General features: G+C 38.0%; 3 protein-coding genes across 5 annotated transcripts; all 3 read left to right on the forward strand.

Moving 5' to 3' along the window:
- The first annotated feature begins 141 nt into the window (after positions 1–141).
- Positions 142–10,842, forward strand: LOC113718041 (DExH-box ATP-dependent RNA helicase DExH8-like). The gene is made up of 15 exons (XM_072065405.1): positions 142–423; positions 1,635–1,812; positions 3,348–3,521; positions 3,711–3,858; positions 4,326–4,640; positions 4,890–5,036; positions 5,115–5,295; positions 5,964–6,244; positions 6,325–6,447; positions 6,581–6,725; positions 6,830–7,098; positions 7,174–7,368; positions 8,385–8,906; positions 10,190–10,416; positions 10,627–10,842. Exons 1-14 carry the CDS (start codon positions 252–254, stop codon positions 10,403–10,405), a joined length of 3,066 nt encoding a protein of 1,021 aa, XP_071921506.1. The 5' UTR covers positions 142–251; the 3' UTR covers positions 10,406–10,416; positions 10,627–10,842.
- Positions 10,843–13,142: 2,300 nt separating this feature from the next.
- Positions 13,143–16,590, forward strand: LOC113718048 (uncharacterized). 3 transcript variants are annotated; one of them, XM_027242975.2, is made up of 2 exons: positions 13,143–14,044; positions 14,153–14,749. In XM_027242975.2, exons 1-2 carry the CDS (start codon positions 13,327–13,329, stop codon positions 14,212–14,214), a joined length of 780 nt encoding a protein of 259 aa, XP_027098776.1. In that variant the 5' UTR covers positions 13,143–13,326; the 3' UTR covers positions 14,215–14,749. The 3 variants fall into 3 exon arrangements, with proteins under 3 accessions (XP_027098776.1, XP_027098782.1, XP_027098772.1); XM_027242981.2 differs by having other exon boundaries at positions 14,194–14,749; XM_027242971.2 differs by lacking the exon at positions 14,153–14,749 and adding an exon at positions 16,160–16,590 and having other exon boundaries at positions 13,149–14,044.
- A 472-nt stretch (positions 16,591–17,062) lies between these two features.
- On the forward strand, positions 17,063–18,332 carry LOC113718059 (mitochondrial zinc maintenance protein 1, mitochondrial). The gene is made up of 2 exons (XM_027242983.2): positions 17,063–17,423; positions 17,986–18,332. Exons 1-2 carry the CDS (start codon positions 17,180–17,182, stop codon positions 18,060–18,062), a joined length of 321 nt encoding a protein of 106 aa, XP_027098784.1. The 5' UTR covers positions 17,063–17,179; the 3' UTR covers positions 18,063–18,332.
- Positions 18,333–19,296: the final 964 nt, after the last annotated feature.

Consider the following 19,296-nt stretch of genomic DNA (forward strand, 5'->3'; position numbering starts at 1 on the left):
AAGTTTCGAGTCACCTTCTTTTTCTTTTTGACTCTTGAGTCTTGAGGAAATGGTGCCGTAGAGCGGGGCCCCCATGCCCCCGGGGGGGGGGGGGCCTTTTACACGTCATCCGGTGTTCTCTCTCAAGACTGGGATCTCTGCCTGGTCACTTGGTATGCTGTCAGTCGTAGAAAGTAGTCCTATACTACTTCATAGCTAAGAAAAGGCCCGGCGCGACGGAGGGTTTGGTCATTGCGTGCGAGTGCGAAGGCATGGCATCCTCCCCCACTTCATCATCTTGCTCTTCATACTCGTCGCCATTTGCATCGTCGTCGTCATCTTCGTCGAATTTTGCTTCTCTTTCGATATCGGCAATGAGGGACAAAATTATCGAGAAAATTCAGGAAAACCGCGTCACTCTGATCGTCGGCGAACCTGGTTGCGGTAGAGATTTTATCGACCTCTCTCTCTCTCTCTTTTGTTTTCTAATTCTTCCCTCTCCTTTGTTCGGTTTTTATTTTTGTTCTCGTTCTTCCGTCGGCTGGCTTTACCGTTTCGGGATGTTCGAGGCGTTAAATTTCATATATTTGAAGCTTCCGGAAACTGAACGGGAGGCACACTAAAGAAGCAATTGAGTTACATTCATATTTTGTACATAATCTTTATGTTTTATTTTTTTAAAACTGCTTGCATGCGGGCCTGCGCGTGTTAGTCTTGGCATTAAAGAAGAAATTTAAACTTAATATACCTCTACTGTCGCAGCACAGTGCTGAGTTTCTGCTGGATTCATGAATTCGGTCAACATTAAAGAAGGTTAATGCGTTGTTAGCTTTTTTCCAACATAAGCCTATGTAGGTGGAATGGGTACAGAAGAGCGCACGATCATCGGTGGCAAAAAAATTAAAAATTAAAAATCAAGGAATTTGTGGTAGAAAAACACAACGTAACATGATATATTTACCTCAAAGACATACAATGCGTGGTAGTGTTGACTTGGTCCAACAGTCCTCTGGTGGCAGGCAGCTATATTTTTCCATGTTGGTGCTCAATCTCAAAGATGCAGGTTGTAATGTTTTCCAATTCTATGACTTCGCATTTTATGCAGGATGAAGAAAATTGTTTAAGAAACCATGATTTACATCTACTTCAGATACTTCATTTTGCTTTGGTAACCAAATTGTGGTATATATTAAATCAGAAGAAAATCTTGCTTCAAAGTTCTGATTTAAATGAATATAGGTCAGAAGAACAGCTTTTATGGAATAATTCTGGCACTTATTTAGAAGTACACTCGATTATTATTATCTTATTTATCTCCTTTTTTATGATGTTGGTCTATAGTTCATTTAAAGGTTCTGAAAACATGTTGCTTATGTTTTCGCACGAGTGATCCCATGACATTTTTTACGTAAGTTCTGCAAGTTGCTTTTTGATGCATCATCATATTACTGTTATGATCGTCTCCTACATGGATTAAAAAATTGTCTGCATTTATTTCATTTTTTTTGGCTTTGTCTTTGATATATTTTGAGCCTACAAATAGTAATGTAGGAAAATCAAAGAGCATAATGCTGATGTTTATGTCAATGCATGTGGTTTTTCACCTCTCATAAATGTATCTGATATTTGTTTTATACATTGCTTTTGGTAAAAAGGGAAGAGTTCACAAGTTCCCCAGTTCTTACTGGAAGAAAACATTGAGCCCATTCTCTGTACACAACCAAGAAGATTTGCCGTTGTTGCAGTTGCCAGCATGGTTGCAAAGGCTCGGAAATGCGAAGTTGGTGGAGAGATTGGATATCATATAGGTCATTCAAAGGTTTTCTCAGCAAGGTACGGCATTTAACCTCACCGGTTTTTTTTTTTTTGTAGTTGCTTAAGCCTTCTAAGCCTTCTAAATAGTTTGTAGTCAATATATCCATAGATCTTAATATGCTGTTGTTCAGGCTGTATATTGCCTGTCCTTTGCTGATAATCTTTTTCTTATGCCTACCCTTGGCTGGTACCTCCTGCTTTATACAGGATTCTCCTTTACAAGTTCGCTGCTAGAAGTCCTTCGAGCCAATTAACATCCCTTTTAACTGAATTTCTAGAAGAAAGAGAACAAACTTAAAGTGGGAAAAAAAAACTATATGATAAGACAACAAATGCTTTGCTATCCTACTTTACTGGAAAGTCTCACAATGAAGCGTTACTTTATAGAAAAAAGAAAAAGAAAAACACCTCCTTAATAACATTGAGTAGAAGAAATGACCATGGCATGCGTACAATGAAGACAACTACCGAGCCTGCATGTTCTTTTCAGTGGAAAATTATTGATATCAGGCCCTTGCTTTATTCAGGATGCAAAGTCAGAAACAAATATGCATGCATGACCCAGAAAAGAGTTGGTAAAGTAACTTGCCATTTGTTCCTGTTATGGGGGTACAACTTTGTTTTAGCACTCATGCACCTGAGTGCAAAAAATCCTCGATCTTTCATAGTTGTTTCATGTACTGTTAGTGTAGCGGCATGATGAAATAGAGAGCCTACGTGCAGGATAGTGGAAGTCAACTGAAGTCATTATATAGTATGTTGGACAACTTGGGTGGTTGCTAGCAAGATCACATAAGCTACTTAAAAATAAGTTTGATTGTGTCAATGGCTGTTTTAATTGCTTGAGTTTGATCGAAACAGGTTTATAATCCATACGCCTAGCAAAAAAATGAGCTCTTCCAGAGAGATCTAATTCTTCTGTAAATGCTTCGAGCTCGTGTTTATGGCTTTCAAGTTGTATATGGTGTTAATAGTTATCTGTTTAAATGTGTGGGACTTTCTTTCAACTTAAGTATGTTTTGCAGGAATCCAATTGTGGTGTTATAACATTTAGGGTGCGTTTGTTTAGACTGAAAAATTTTCCAGAAAATGTTTTCCACAATTTGTGGTGTTTGGTTGCCTTAGAACTGGTGAAAATATTTTATGCAAGAAATAATTTTCCCCATTTCAATGTAGGAAACTTCCTTAAATGAGGAACTGTAGTTGTTTTCAAAAAGAACACATCCATTGACGAAGTTGAAACTCCTGTCATTTGTTGGCAGAAGAACACTCCATCCTAAAGAAAATATTTTACATCTAGCCAAACAGACCATAAGTGAAAGTATGGCAGCAAAAGTTGTGATTAATGACGTTAGTCGAATTTCAGTCCCTGTTCAGTTTGACTTGATTTCAGCTGGGGACATGGACCTTGAATGGTTCACCATATAAAGAAACTATGATCATCTTATATTTGCGGTTACTTCTTGGTTTTTCTTCCTTTTTTGGTATACTTCATTACCTGCATTATTTCTTAATGCTCAGTGCTGAGTTATCATCTCTAAATTCTGTCACAGGTCAAAAATTATCTTCAAAACTGCTGGAGTTTTGTTGGATGAAATGCGAGAGAAGGGATCGCATGCATTGAAGTACAAAGTTATAATTCTTGATGAAGTGCATGAAAGATCAGTCGAGTCGGATCTTGTTCTTGTTTGTGTGAAGCAGTTTTTGCTTAAAAATACTGGCCTGAGGTAGATACCTGAGTTAAAATTGGAAAACCTATCGAGTTAAAACTTGAGTGGAGGTGTTGAATACATGAAAAACTCGTGTTGATGAGCCATTACTTGATGGTGTAATTGATGCTTTGTTTTTGCAAGCTTGTTATGATTGATATTAGTGCTGATATGCTTGATGGTGTAATTGATGCTTTGCTTTTGCAGGCTTGTGTTGATGTCTGCTACTGCTGATATTGCTAAATATCGGGAGTACTTCAGGGATCTTGGCAGGGGTGAAAGGGTAGAAGTGTTGGCAATTCCTACTACCAGCAAAGACACCATATTCCAGCGGAAAGTTCTGTATCTTGAACAGGTGCCATATATTGTTTTGACTTTTTTTAATGTGCCATGATTTGGGTTCTGCTAAAACTTCTATGCAGTCTGGTTGTTTTGGAACACTTATTGTTTGTGTTCTTATTGCTTCAAAAGCAAGTAATATTTGAATATTCTTGACCACTAGATATGTTGATTTTAATGGACATGACCTGTATGGCAAATAAACATTGATGATAGATTTAAAGATTCACATGTAAAGTTTTCCGAATTGAATATCCTAGCAGAAAACACCAGGCGCTAATCTTTAGAACATTTTTTCCTTTTCTTGTCAACTGTGAACTCAGTTTTCATTTTTTCCAGTCAACTTGCATGGAAAGTATTAAGTGGGACCTTTCTTTAGGTTTTTCATCTAGTGTATGTTTGCTTTCTGCTTGAGTTTGATGTTATTGTTCTTTCTTGATTTAGAAAATTCGATAGCTGTCATCTTAACTTCCAGCTCAACAGGTGACTGAATTCCTTGGAATAAGATCAGAGAACTTGCCTTTGAAATATTGTTCTGGACCAAGCCCATTGATGGCTGATGCTGGTATTAAAGCTGAAGTGCACAAGCTTATACATGATTTGGTGTTGCACATTCATAAAAATGAACCTGATATTGAAAAGAGCATTTTGATCTTCCTCCCTACATACTATTCACTCGAGCAACAATGGTTTTTTCTGAAGCCTTTTAGTAAAACATTCAAGGTTCACATTCTGCATCGCAGTGTTGATACTGAACAAGCTCTGAAGGCCATGAAGATATGGAAGTCCCACAGGAAGGTAACTTATCTTATTCTTGGTTTTGCAACTTGTCTCGTACAGGGACTATTAGATTGGAAAATGTTCATTTTAACCACCATACATGAGAAAAACTGATGGTAATACCGCCGACATAATTCTTTCCCATCTATGGAATTTTGCTTTCATAATACAGTCTGGTGAAGCTTCAATAGCTGCAACCATAAATGATTGTGGCAACGTATGGCCTTCCTTTTGCTTTCGATATTCTCCTTATTACATATTTTGCAGGTAATATTGGCCACGAATATTGCTGAATCATCAGTCACAATTCCCCATGTGGGCTATGTAATTGATTCATGCCGTTCTTTACGAGTTTTCTGGGACAACAATCGTAAAATAGATTCTGCAGAACTTGTGTGGGTTTCCCAGTCTCAGGTATTATGTGGACCGCTTGAACTTTGTTTTAACTATCTTTTGGTTTCATTGTATAGCTTCTAAAATCTTATTCCACAGGCCAACCAGCGCAAGGGAAGAACAGGTCGGACTTGTGACGGAAATGTCTATCGCTTAGTTACAGGATCCTTCTTCAATCAACTGGAAGAATATGAGCCTTCAGCAATACTGAGGTTGTCGTTAAGGCAGCAAGTACTTCAACTCTGCTGTGCTGAATCTAAAGCTATAAATGATCCCAGAGGTAGTCTCCTAATTCTCACTCTTATTTCTTATTTGGGTAACTGTGATTCTGGCTGGATTTTCGATGCTTCAACTTGAAAAGGAAATTCAATTATTATTCTCTAATAATTTCGCTTTAAAAGTTAAAATGTGATTCATCTGACTCAATATAATGGAATGGAATTAGCTTTAGCTTCATGGGGTAACTGATGGCCAAGCTTGGCCTTAACTAAATAAATATCTGACCTCGCATGGCCGTAGGAACCAGTGTTGAAATAATGTTAGAGTTGATTGCGAGCCTACCTCTGATAATTTTTCTCATCTGAGCCTGACTTAGACCACTCTTATTTAATTTGAGGAGACTATGTATTATGACAGTTGGTGGGTCTACCTTTGAGAATGTGTCTCCTGTTATCTTGTAAAAAAAATGTATTATAGCTTGCTTACTGCCAACAACTTATTTTGCTATTTTATGACCATCAGAAGTCTTTTATCTCTAATGAGTTAGTTCAAGGTTGTGGATATAGACATGGTTTGAATTGGAATGAAAACCCAAACTTAATTCATGCTGAAGTCACAGTTTAACTTTCTGTATGTATCCAGTCTACTTTCTTTGACTACAAGGAAAGCCATGACATATATCTTTGATGTACAAAGGGAAGGAACTTATCCTGTGTTTTCTCATTTTAGTCTTGTTGCAAAAGGCTCTGGATCCTCCGTACCCTCAAGTTGTTGATGATGCTATGGATTTGCTTGTACGCATCCATGCATTAGGAAGAACACTGTCTAGGGGCCGGCCTGAGCCTACATTTTATGGACGACTGGTCTCTAGTTTCAACCTGTCATTTGATGCTTCTGTCCTTATTCTTAAGTTTGGAGACCTAGGTATGCTACGTGAAGGCATCCTGGTAGGCATACTAATGGATATGCAGCCTCTGCCTATTCTTCGACCCTTTGGCCAAGAATATTTGGTACTGTTTGAGTTTCAGAAACTTCTTGGTTACTTGTTCCTGTAAGAACACTTCACTGACTATTATGTATGATATCTCAGCATGTGGATTACTCTAGTAACTATTATTCAGAAGACAGCAGGAGCACTGGATTAACAGGAAGAAAGGAGGTCCTTTGTATGGCAAATTTGGGTGCATTTCAGTTTTGGCAACTTGTTTTCAAGGTATTGTTTGCTTTTCATTCTAAGTGCTATTTTTATCTTCTTTTTTTTTTAAATACTTTTAATACTGTCTGCCTGACCTTATAACTTAAGATTCATAAATTTTGCATCTTTTGCATGTGGTCTTCATGTGCAGGACAATTGTCGTCTTGAAAGGTTGAAACAGCTTCTTAAATTTGATGGAACAGAAGATGAACATGGCATGCTGCCTAAGATTGAGGAAGAGTGGTGCTCAAATCACTATCTTGTGCAATCAGCCATCAATCAAGTTGCTGACTCATGTATGATCATTGTTCTGCAAGAAAAAAATTCCTTTCAGTTATGTAAAAGACAGTGCTTCATGGAAGACTATTTACCCAATGAAAAATGAGAAATCTTTTTGCAGATGATGAGATTGTAAGTTCGTTGCACCGCTTCCGACCCAAATGTTTGGTAACATCGAATGGTGTACCATCATATTATGAACCTCGCGAATATTGGCACACATGTTATCTTCCCTCTGAGCAAAATAGGGGTGCTGATGCACTAGGTGTTGATGATGATGAGTTAGAGCTTCACAATGGAATCCAAAAATGTGCTGCTGTACCCTTTGTCTCATTCAGTCACTTTCGAATGTCTGAAGTTGCTGAAAAGTTGGCAGCAGTTGTTAAAGAGGTAAAATTTGGCTTGTCATCTCAAGGATCACTTAACATCAAGTAAATGTTTCGTTTTTCTTTCCATGTGAAATAGATGAGAGTTAAGCACAGAGGAGATATATCTGGTGATCATAAAGAAACTGCTGACAGTCATGATTGTCATACCGTTATGGAGGCTTCTGTATGTAAATTTTTCATTAATGGGCTCTGCAACAAGGGCAGTCAATGTTTGTACTCTCATTCTCTGCAAGCAAAAAGACCTCTTTGTAAATTCTTCTTCTCTTTACAGGTAATCACTGTTGAAATAACTTTAACATCAGTTCATGGACTTGTGTTTGCTGATACTTTTTCTGTAGTTCAGAATATCTTGGTATTTTTCATATTTCTATCCAAGTGAAAATACGCTCTTTGGGTAATTGTACCGGTCTCAAAATTAGTTATCTTATGTCTCATGCAATTAGTGGATGAGGGTGGAATGATTCTCTTCCTTATTGTGTGTGAAGCACTAAAATCCATGGGCACACCTGAAAGGTTATATTGGTGGTTTTCATGCTGGTAGCATGAGATGTTTTCTGTTTGTAGTATTTTATCAGTTGCTGTTTACTAGTTAGTTTTACACTCAAGTGTGCATATTTACAGGCATAAAAGGATAGCATAGTACATGATTCTTGGAAATCTATGATGTTAATTGGTTTCTGAATTCCCTTGCATTTAATCATTATTTCACTGACCAGCAACTGCAAACCCAAATGGTGATTTAGAAACAAAGCTGGCAAATTTGTGGAGGAAAGCCATTTACTTACTGCTGCCCATTTTCTAGCCTTCATGCTGAATAAAATGTTAAATGACTTGCTGAAACTAGGTTACCTAGTCTCAGAAAAACCTGCACTATCAATCTAAAACCAATTGCAATGGTTTTTTTTTTTTTGGTCCAAGTAGTGTAAGATGAATTTGAAGCATTAAGATTGTCTTCTAAAATTTGTATTGACATGCTGATAATCCCAACATATGGATCGTCATATTCTCAAATCTTAAGTTTTTGGTACTTCTACCATTGTACATTAAAATATGCTGGCTCGTAAGCATCTCTGTCATAGGAGAATTCTTTTTCCTGACTAATGTATTTTCATCCCTGCTGTATCATTCTGGTTTTAACACAGATAATTGCTTCACATGTATGCATTTTGTACTTTCATCAAGTGTAATTTATGTCCAAGAAGATTTTTATAGCTGCAAAGATAGTTGATATCCTATCAGTTATTAGCTCCTTGGGATTATGAATGTGGTTCTTTTGTCTACATGCAGGGGTGCCGTAATGGAGAATTTTGCTTCTTTTCTCATGATTCAATTTCTTCATCACCAGGCAATGGGGTAAGCTCCTGCTTGCCAGAAGATGAAAATGCCGATGCACGTACACTTTTGCAATTATTGCCCGCATCTCCACAAGAATGCGTCCTGGTGTTGGATGATACTGATTTTCGCTTTTCTTCTAATCTTGCACGTCACTGTTGCCCGTCCTCTATAATTTTGACAACACCTTCCCCGCATGAATCCACAATTGACCCATTGCTGAAGGGTGTCAAAATTCTGTGGGGTCTGTCCCACCCCTATGAGACAATCATCTGCAGAGCAGGGGAGAATGTGGTCCCATGGAATAAAGTTAAATGCATACTGTGGTTTCCTCAGTTTGATAGCGAATATTTGGAGGTACAGAAAGGTCAAATAAAGACTTTCTTTGAGTATTTATCCATCCGGTTCTTGGCAGATGCGCTGTATGAAGTGCGAGTAATCATTACAATGAACAACATTCGGTTTTCTCAGTTGCAGGTAATGGTAGAAGCATTTGCAGATTTATCTGTTTAGCTTGCTGCTTAGTTACTTTGAAATGAGACACGGGGAATGATGGTGTTTCAAAACCATTACTTGTTTTATTCAGTGGATAGATTAGGATGACCTCGAACTCCATTAATTGTCAAAATCTCGAGAAGACAACTAGTGAATTAGATAATGTCAGTGATCTCTTTGTTATGTTAGTTGCCTCTCCCTTTGAAATCTGAATCTCTTCCATCCTGACAATCATCATAAACTATGTTTTGGTGTTATGCCCCTAGAAGTAGGTTGGAGTGAATTTGATTGTACATAATTGAATTACGAATGATTCTCATGCCATGATATAAATTGGATGAAATTTTATTTTCTTTTTATTCTAAATAATTTTATTTTGTTGATAAGAAATGGTAATGTTCTGTGATGGGGGTGTATGACTATGATGCTTGATTCTGGGATGGATATTATGTTATGTTCCTTTTATTTTCTTGTTCAATTGTTCTAGGTCAAACAAGCAAATTTACTTTTATATTGCTTAGGGTTGGGAGGGAAAAGGTGCAGGGTTTTTTTTTTGGGGGGGGGGGGGGTGTTCAGCTGCATTTGTGATGATATTGTGAGGACAGCATTATATCTTTAAAGTTTGTTCCTCTATACTAGTAAAGTAAATCGGACGAAACTCTTCGCCAAGTGCTGCAGTGTACATGTTTAGAAGCTCAGACGCTGATGAATAGATTTAGAGCACCTGCATAATTTATCTTATCAAAACTAAGATGCGAGAGTGTTCTGTTGAAAGAATTGATGATCTTATGAAATGGATGGAGAAGAATGAAAATTTGTTACTGGAGATGGATGGGTCTCAATAAGAAAGCTTAATCACTAATATGCTAGTACTTTGCTCATGCTCTCACCAACGACCGGAGACAAAGGTGAAAAAGGTTGGCATATCAATTTAGTCACGCACTTTACTGCTCTATTTCTTGTCCTTACCTTCAAAAAACAAACATGTCAGTAAAATTCAGGCAAGATGGAGCGAACCAAAACTTTCGTTTCATGTCATATCAGTCTGGCTTTTCCTTGGTTTCTCCCCATTTTTTCCTTTGGACTTGAAAGAAGAAAAATAGTAAAGAAGCCTTTGCCATGGTCGCTGTTTATTTTAGTTCTGTAGAGAATTTTCACAGCCTTCTTTGTTTAATTGATGATTCAGCTCATTTTCAGTTTCTCCTGTTTGGTTTGTATCCCAAGTATGAGTTCTACTGTTGATTGTTTAAGAATGTTTACTTCAGGTTGAAAAGTTGGCCAGGGATGCCTTCTTCTTTCTTGAGGAGTCATTTCCTTATGATGAGCAAAGCTTTGGGGAACTGTTTGATGAAATATCTACAAAGAAGGCGATGGCAGTGGCAAAGCCAATTTCATATGTTTTCAGAGTGCATCCGCCCGCGAACATCCAATTTGGTGATTACCGAAAAGTGCTTCACCAACGTTTAAATGACATCAATTAAGACTGGTTAAGGTATAGCTTCAGTGAGGAATACGTGCAGTGAAAGTTCTATACAATTATAGATATGCATAATGCTATATTTCTAGTTAGCTGGAGGACTTTATGTGTGTGTGTGTATATTTTTTGTGCAAAAGTATTTATTGTTGTCGTCGAAGCAATAGAGGCTGTTAATTTTCTCCTGGAAAGTAAGCCTTGGCTTACCTGTAATGCATGGTTGTGCAGCCGGTGGTATGTGCTATGCATGAAGCGAAAAAAAAGAACAAGAAGAGTCGCAAATTTAGCACAAAACGATAGAGATACATTGAAGGGCCAGGATTTGGTAGAGGTCATGCTAGGTTTGATGGTTACAGATTACAGAAGGGGGCTGTCCAGGCTGCCTGCCTGGCACGTTAAATCTATGAATTTCCTTCTGGATCAATTGATGTATATTCTGTTGAATTTTCCGGATTCCTCTTATTCGTGTCCACGCGTGCCTGTGGGTACGTATAAATTAGAATGCCTAGGTATGCAATCGAAATTTTCCTCTTTTTTTTTTTTTAACATTGTGCAGTGTCATGTAAACTTAAATCTTCAAATAGAAATAGTTAATCAATAGGCTTAAATATTAACTTGGTTTTGCTGAGAAAGAAAAACGTTAAATTGGTGCTAGATTGGTTGCCTTCAGCACTGGGTCAACGAGATTCCAAATGGAAACTGAAATTGTTATGTTGAGTATTTCATTACTTGAAGAATAATAATCTTTTTTGAAAATTGGAGGTTAAGAGAAGATCTAATCCCGGAGGACCCACTGGACCTACTGGACTGCTAGTTTAAGTTTGAACCCGTGGTGCAAAAAGCCCGTATATGTCCGAAACTATTAGACAAATATGGAATATTTGGAATATTTCTACAAATAAATGTAAGACATGGTTTCATTTAGGCCCTTGGTATTTATTATTGGGAAAATGACGTGTTTTGTCCCTTACATTTTGAAAAACTATTTTTCTTGTCCCTCGTTCTTAAAAATGAAGTGCACTAAGCCCTCGCATTTTAAAAATAAAGCAAATTAATTCCAGAACACTAAAATATCACTTTAGTTTCTAACAAATAAGCTACACTTGATGTACACATGACATTGAGTCAAGATAAAAAATGGAAAAAATTTAAAAGTTACGACATTAGAAACAAGTTCTTCTCTTTAAAAAATTTAAGTTACAAAATAAGGAATTAAAAATTACGTAAATGGCACATAAAGAAAGAAGGGTTTTAGAATCGAAGATAAAGAATGGGAATTAATTCAAGAGTGAAGATGAAGAAAAAATGGGAAAGATTGGGGTTGAAGGGAAGAACAAGAATCAGTAAACTATATTAGAAATCGGTATTGTTTTAAAAGTTAAAATTGAATTACAAAATAAGAAATTAAGAATTAAGTGATGTTCCAATCTTACCTCCAGATTACAAAATTTTTTAACTAAAACTAATTTTTTTAGAGAGAAGGGTTTGTTTTTTCTGTTATAAATTTTAGGGTATGGATAGGTTAGATGGTTTAGGGAGAATAAGTGTGAGTGAGAAATTTGGGATTCAAACCCTTCACTTGCACTATAAAAAAGATAAAATAAAAAAAATGTTATAATTTTTTAAATTTACCCTTTAATGTTGATTCAATGCTGCGTATATATCGGTAGTAGCTCAATTTGAAAGAAACTAAAGTGATGTTCCATTGCCCCTAAAATCTATATCAGATTTTCATTGTGATGCTAACTTGCTTCATTTTTAGAATGTGGAAAACTAATTTGCTTCATTTTAAAATTGAGGGACTAAAAGAGTTTTTTTTTTTTTCTCAAAATGCGAGGGAGGAAACAAATCGTTTTCTTTTTATTATTTAATATTAGTGGTTATGCCATAACCTGTAGTGCACGTTTATTGCTAGGAAGGATGGGAAGTGGTAGTTCGAAAATAACATAGAAAAGGAGTATTTCTAGCGTAAAATAACTAACTATAGTAGTAGTAGTATTTCTTTTGTATATTGTTAGGATTAATCTTTTATACACTGACTGTGTATACACTGTTAGTATTAGATGAATGACAATTATGCAAAATTTAAATTTGAAATTCAAATTTTACACACATATCATGAATCCAATGATGATAGTGCATACACTGTCAGTGTATATAAGACTTACTCATATTGTTGACGTAAGGAATATTAGTAGATCTGCAGGAAATTTCAAAATGACACGGTGCAATTAGAAGAAGCGATTAATATGTGAGTTGATTTTCCACCCACGAATGAATGAGCCCACTAAATCTTCTACATAAGTCGATTTTTTGGTGTTGTCATTATTAAACCCCCGCCTCTTTCCCTATAGAATACATAAATAAAAGGATTAATATTCTCTATACTGATAGTATATATATTTTTATTATTAAATTATGATATATAATTTAAATTTAAATTTAAATCTAAATATTACACATGTATCGTACATCTAATCATAATAATGTAATACATATAAGATTTATTCGAAACAAAGGTAGGCCTAAAAGGTTAAAAAACTAGAAATAGAGCCCATGCGCGCGCAGAGACAATAATGCTACAAGCAGAGGTAGCATTCCAGAGATTCGACGGCCCTTTTAGTAATTCCTGAAGTTGAAGACAAGGTGGGTTTGCAGCTACTGCTTTACGGTCTGGCTTTTGGGTTTCCGGTTCCGTAAAGGCCACGTGGAACGAGAACTTTAACTATCGCGGTAGTAGACTTTGTGTGTGTGGATACTAGAAGCCTAGAACTGTATTCTATTTCTACATACTTTTTGGCGAAATTCGCAATCGTCCTACGAGGAGGATTTAAAAATACCACCACAGCTGCACTAGTCGTACTATAGATTCTACTCCTTGCTACTACTACTAAAAGAAGAAGAAGAAGATACTAAAAGAAGAATGCAATGTCCCACAGAACCCTAGACTCCCGGCACGCCATAGAATCCTGCACTTTGCAGCTACACGGCTGGAGACCCTTTCAACTCTCGGCCATTATACCTAATCAAACCTTCGACTCTGATTCTCCCAAACCCTATCCCGCCACCACTGTCCTCCACACCAAGCGCCCCTGCCGAGCCGACAGAGGCACCTCCTTCTCCATCGAGGCCCTCGACATATCCAGGCTAAGCTTGTTCGACGATGATCGCCCTTTATCGTCCGCAGCCCACAAGCGCGACGGAGTTAGGTGGTTCGCCCGGAAGCGCCGCCGCCGTGGATCTAGGTCCGTGTCCGGGAGAAGCAGTGATCGAAGTCGGAGCGGGACTTATCGCCGCCGTTGCTGCTCTGTTGGGGCGTCGGCCGCCTACGCTACTTGCTCCGATTTTCCGGTGGCCGCAGGAACTGATTCCAGTGGGGAGCTGTTTGTGAACGGGGATGCCAATTGGTCGTCGGATGTGAGCGAGGCGGCGAGGAATACGAGGAGGGAGAGGGAGAATGGGAATGGTGAGAAAGAGCATTTGATTACTGGGTTTGGGCATGCCGGGAATTTTGACAACCAGGGTAACGAATCGGGCTATGGGAGTGAACCGGGTTACCGTGGCGATGCGGAGATAGGGTACGGCGATGAGTTTGATGAGGAAGAGGATGATCCCCGACTCCCATTCTGGGGACAGCAATTTGGAGGTACCTTGAACAATTTTGGCTTTTGAGAATGTCGTTTCTTCTGGACATGGATATACTGGTTGAATCACTGGATTGATTGTTAAGTTACTATTTTACTGTTTGTTTCAGGATTGATAGATTGGATTACATATGATTATTCTTATCTGCAGCCCATTATGCTGGCGAATTGATAGATTTTGGCAGTGGCATTTTGGCATAGATGATCTGATCTGGTTTCTCTTTTACTGGCATTTCGGTGTTTTCACGGAAATATGCAAGCTGCCTATGAAAAGCAGTTCAGGCCTGTTATATACGGATGAACCTATTAAATTTTAAGCTCAAGTTACTGTTAGCTATTATGCCAGTATTAATTACTGACTACCATATTATCCTTTGGGAAGGATTATTATACTTAGACATAAGGTTTCAGTTCTTTAGTCTTGGTTAGCTATTAAACAATCCTGGGGAGGCTTTGAAGCTAAGATGCTGGGATAGTCAAGATGAGGATTATGTTGATGTCTGTGTCCAGATAAGGCAGCATGCCACCTCCAAAGCATCTGAATTTATGAACGCATCAATCTTTTTTAGTCCTATATCTGTCTAGCTTAACCTGAAAGTAATAGTTTGTTTTTACTCCTATTCTGGCTTCATACAGATTGCCAATATGTATTACCTATGATTTGCACTTCCTGAATGAAAGCAAAGTTAATTTGATTGTGTGCTGAATCGTTGACTGACCTATCCTGTTTTGATCGCCTTCGTTTGACCTGCTTGATTGAGGTTCTTGTACTTTTTTAGAGCCAATCCTAGCCTGTGTCAGTGAATTAAGATTTCACACGCAAAAATTTGTGCTTCTGTTACCATCAACCACGGAAAACTTTATAATTGGATGCTAATGTGTCTCTATGTCTTTGTTTAGGCTTTAATGGAATGCATAATTGTTTTTTGAAGCAGTTGGAAGATGTATTTGGGAAATTAAAGGGTTGTGAAACTCATATTGACATATTTAGTTAATGTTTTAGCACTGGTGTAAAGAGGGCAAGAGGCAGAATCATTGTTGGGAGTTTGTTGGTGACTTGATAGTAATCAAATTGTCAATGATGCAACAATGGATAGACATTATAAATCAGCTAAGATCAAATTTCAGACCAGGTCAAACAGATACAGAGTCTGCAAATAATTTGTATTTCATCTTGTTAATGTGATATATAACATCTATATACAGCATATTTCCCTACAGGTTTCAGTCTGAAGATCATGTCTTCAACAGGAGGTTGGTTTTTATCCTAGCCCATCCGTGTAGCCAATATGTCTACTTCGACAATTTAGAAGACAGTATCTTTGCACTTAGTAATTCCTAGCACAGCCATCTCCAGAGTTTATGTTCAAGTGTGTCATGCCAAATCCAATGTCCTACATAACTTGTTAAAGTAGTCTGGCTATCTATCCTACAATATCAGTAGTATCTAACAGTGTAATTCCATATGCTGGTAATCAAGTAACTGAGCCAACGGATTAGCTGCATTCTAAGCTCAACTATCATCATTAGTTGTAAGATATTTTCCTACCTCCGTGAAGTAATATTCTCACCCTACTATTGCGTATGAACATATTAAAATTCATTGTAATTTACTAATGTCAGTTCTTTAAACAATCCTCCCCCCCCCCCCCCCCAAAAAAATAAAAGAAACAAAAATTTTTTGTACCCCTGTTTTGGTGCTCTCTTTCCCCCCAACCCACGGCTTGTCATCGATAACACCTGGATGCCCTCGTTGGAAAGTGATGGTAAAGAAGAGTTACTCAGTGCACATCTCATAGTTGCACTTCATTGTAACTCGTTAGTGGCTTACTATATCAGTTTGCATCTGGCTGTGATGTAAATTGTGCAAAACAGTGTTGCTGGTGCTCAATGCTATTGCATGATGATTATTGTAGGCAGTATAGTAGCGCCTGATTCATCATCTTGACATCTTGAATTTACTTTCATATTGTGATCAGACTTGTTTATGCAAATCATGAACAGTTACCGAGTTATGGTACTTTGTTTCAATTTCATCAGAATTGTCTATGCAAGTTATGACCAGGAATATGATGGTTATTTTGTTTTAACATGTTCTTTCGTTTTGCTTGCACCAGATAACGTTTCCAACCCGGAAAGAGTTGGGGAGAATCCACCGCTGAAAGCTCATCATAGATGCCGACGCAAGAAACACGATTTTAGAATGATCGATGCTATAAGGTAGCTGATGCTATTAAGATATGATCTCCAACGTCTTACACGGCTTGCCAGTTGATGAATACTAGTACGAGCTTTGGTGTGCAATTTCCTGGAGTCGGGCGGCTGGTTTGTTTAATGTCAAAGTGATATCTGAGCTTAGCTCTCAACGCTTGCATTCGGTTTTCTCCATTTGATTGGTGCAATGGCATTTTCATATATAACCCAAATTTGGATTTCTGTACGGCATCAACCTGGTGTAATATGTGCTTTTACAATCAATGATGGCTATGGCATCGCTAGGAAGGATCTGGAATCGGACGAATAAGATTGTAGCATATTCTTCTTCTTACGTCGCGGCGATTCAAAATTGCAATTGAAACCAGAATCATGAAAGAATGGAAACACATACCGAGGCATAAAAAGTTAGTAACTTTTTTTTATCTTAAATAATCGCGAAATCAATTCCTTATAAACAGGAGAAAAAAAAAATAGAGCATATTCATACCTACAATAAACAGAGCCTGGGAACTACCGGACATGCACAAGTCACTTTTCGAACTTCTTTTGAAACCTTTCTTGTTTGGAAAGCATACGTTTTTCACATACATTTTCCTGTCAATTTTTTTACTTTACATATAACAAATTGTTACAATAATTTTTGTACAAAAAAATCCCAGTTAAAAAAAAATCTGTGTGGTCATTTTTTAATACCTGTTTCCCGACATAATTTTTTTAACCCAAAAAAAAAAAAGGACAGAGATAGCTATTTACAACACTAAAATACAAATTTTGCTAACACGATACGAGAACAAATGACGGCGTTGAGGACCTGACTGCCATATAAGAACAAATGCCTGGGCAATATATAGTTGTAGGCTTGTAGCAAAAGCGCATATTAACGGAGTCCTTTCCAGTTTCAAGATAGATAGGGAGGGAGGATGGGGAGAGCAGCAGAAGCACTGAGGGCTTACAGATCGGTTCTGAGGGCCACTAGGAAATCATTCGCCGGGGACACCCTCATGCTGCGGGAATCGGCGGCGGAGGCTAGAAAGAAATTCGAGGAAAACCGTCACGTGACCTCCGAGGCTGAGGTCCGGAGGCTGTTGGAGGAGGCGCGGGAGGCTTCACAATTTATCTCCACCATGATCGTCCAGGCCAAGCTCAATGAACGCGGCGGTTACGGTTGGTTTTTGCCCTTTTTGTGCTTTTACTGTACAGTCCACTAGACGCTAGACTAGTGCTGCCTGCCTCCAAAATTCTTACAGGACTCACATTCCTTCTCGCGATACGTTGTTCATATGTAATCACTATCTGCCGACCAGCTGTTTGTTGTATTTCCCATGAGGAATTTTAAGAAGGATATCATCTATGCCAAACTTGTGTAGAAAATGGCTAGGTCTTTGCTCAGCATATCGGAGCTGGATCCCATTAGCTTACTGTTTGCTTGTTGAGTCTGGTTGTGAGAGCAGAGAATCCTATATATATGAAGATATATCTACGTTCATTTGTCATATGACTTGGGTGGTCCCCTTTTACTGCTCGGAACTTATAACCTACTGCTTATGACTTGGGTCGTCATATGAGTTGTATAACCTACTGCTCAGAACTGCATCCCCTTTTACTGTGTGTGATTGAATTCCCTAGTCTTTGTATACATATTATGATGTGCTTAACTGAATTTTGCCTTTTTGATGCAAAGCACTGCCCAATCTCACCTGGCATTGCCATTTCTAATTTGCTGCAGAAGTGAAGCTGGATAAGCAGCATGCCGATGCAACACTTGAATTGCCTTCTGAAGAACTTCTTAAGAAGTCTCGTTGAACCTAAATCTGAAGATTGTAGTCTGCCGAATGGATGGATTTTTTTTCACGTTATTACTCGAGGATCAGGGTCTGCATTTATTTGAGTTCTCTCCCATCATTTGCCGCACATTTTATGAAAGCCTGTGCTGTTTCATTTTCATGTAACTGTTGTTATCGATGTACTAACGTGAGGATATCAAAGCCCACCAAAGAGCTGAGAATCACACATTAATTCGGGTATGCAGCTGCATCCTTCCATTTAAAGACCATCTCCAACTAATTTGCTTCATTTTCCAGCGCCTATTCTTCTTCTTTATCATCAGCGGCTTAATCATCATATTATCATTCCTCCTTAATCGTCATCAGCACCTTCTTCTTCTCCTTTTCCTTGTTTATTATACTCCTTCATTGCATCATTATTGCCTGAATAGAACAGTGAATTATGCCGTGAAGATAAGTACCAAAACTTGTGCCTTTGCACAACTGCATGCTGAACAATTCTTTAAAGCACAAAATGAGATGATTAAGATGACCATACAAGAAAAAAACTGATCTGCGGTGTGATGCAAGACTTCTGAACTCAACAATCCGCAGACAGCAAAAGCCTTTTTAACTGAAATCGACAAATTCCGCTTGTACAACTTTCAATGTGGCCAAGCGACGAGGAGGTAACGAGGAAAAGAAGAATTTGCGTATATTCATTTACGCACAGGCTAGCCGATGGTTTGGTGATAGCCTATTTGATTATTAGTATTATTTTCGAACTCTTTTCAGTCTAAAGGCAGAGCATGAAATTGACAAACTAATATAAGAATGCTATGCAACTTTTAGTTGAACACAGAGTTCGCCGGAAAACAGCAAAGCTCAGGCAAGCTGCAAATCAAACAGTTCAGGGAAACGTGATGCCATCATGCCAACTAATCATGATGCATCGTTATCAGAGGCTCTAATGCATAGCCACCCTAATCAACTTACTAAAGTAAACAAAGATGATCCGAGTTAGCACTCACTTAAACAGAAAGCGGCCTTCGGATATTTTAGGCTTCATAATATAAAGTTGAGCTACAGTGACAAAAAGGTTGCATAGCATCTAATTCTAACCCCAGTCCCATGAAACTAAAGACAGTTTCCAGAATAGCCCTCTGCTCTCGTCTAATTTACAGCCTTCCATCCCCCCAAGAATACCAATAGAAATTTAACATAAACCAACCAACAGTGAGCTGAGAAAATAGAGTTTTTAGGGTGTAAAAGGG

The sequence above is a fragment of the Coffea arabica genome, chromosome 1e, assembly GCF_036785885.1.
Source record: "Coffea arabica cultivar ET-39 chromosome 1e, Coffea Arabica ET-39 HiFi, whole genome shotgun sequence".
NCBI lineage: Eukaryota > Viridiplantae > Streptophyta > Magnoliopsida > Gentianales > Rubiaceae > Coffea > Coffea arabica.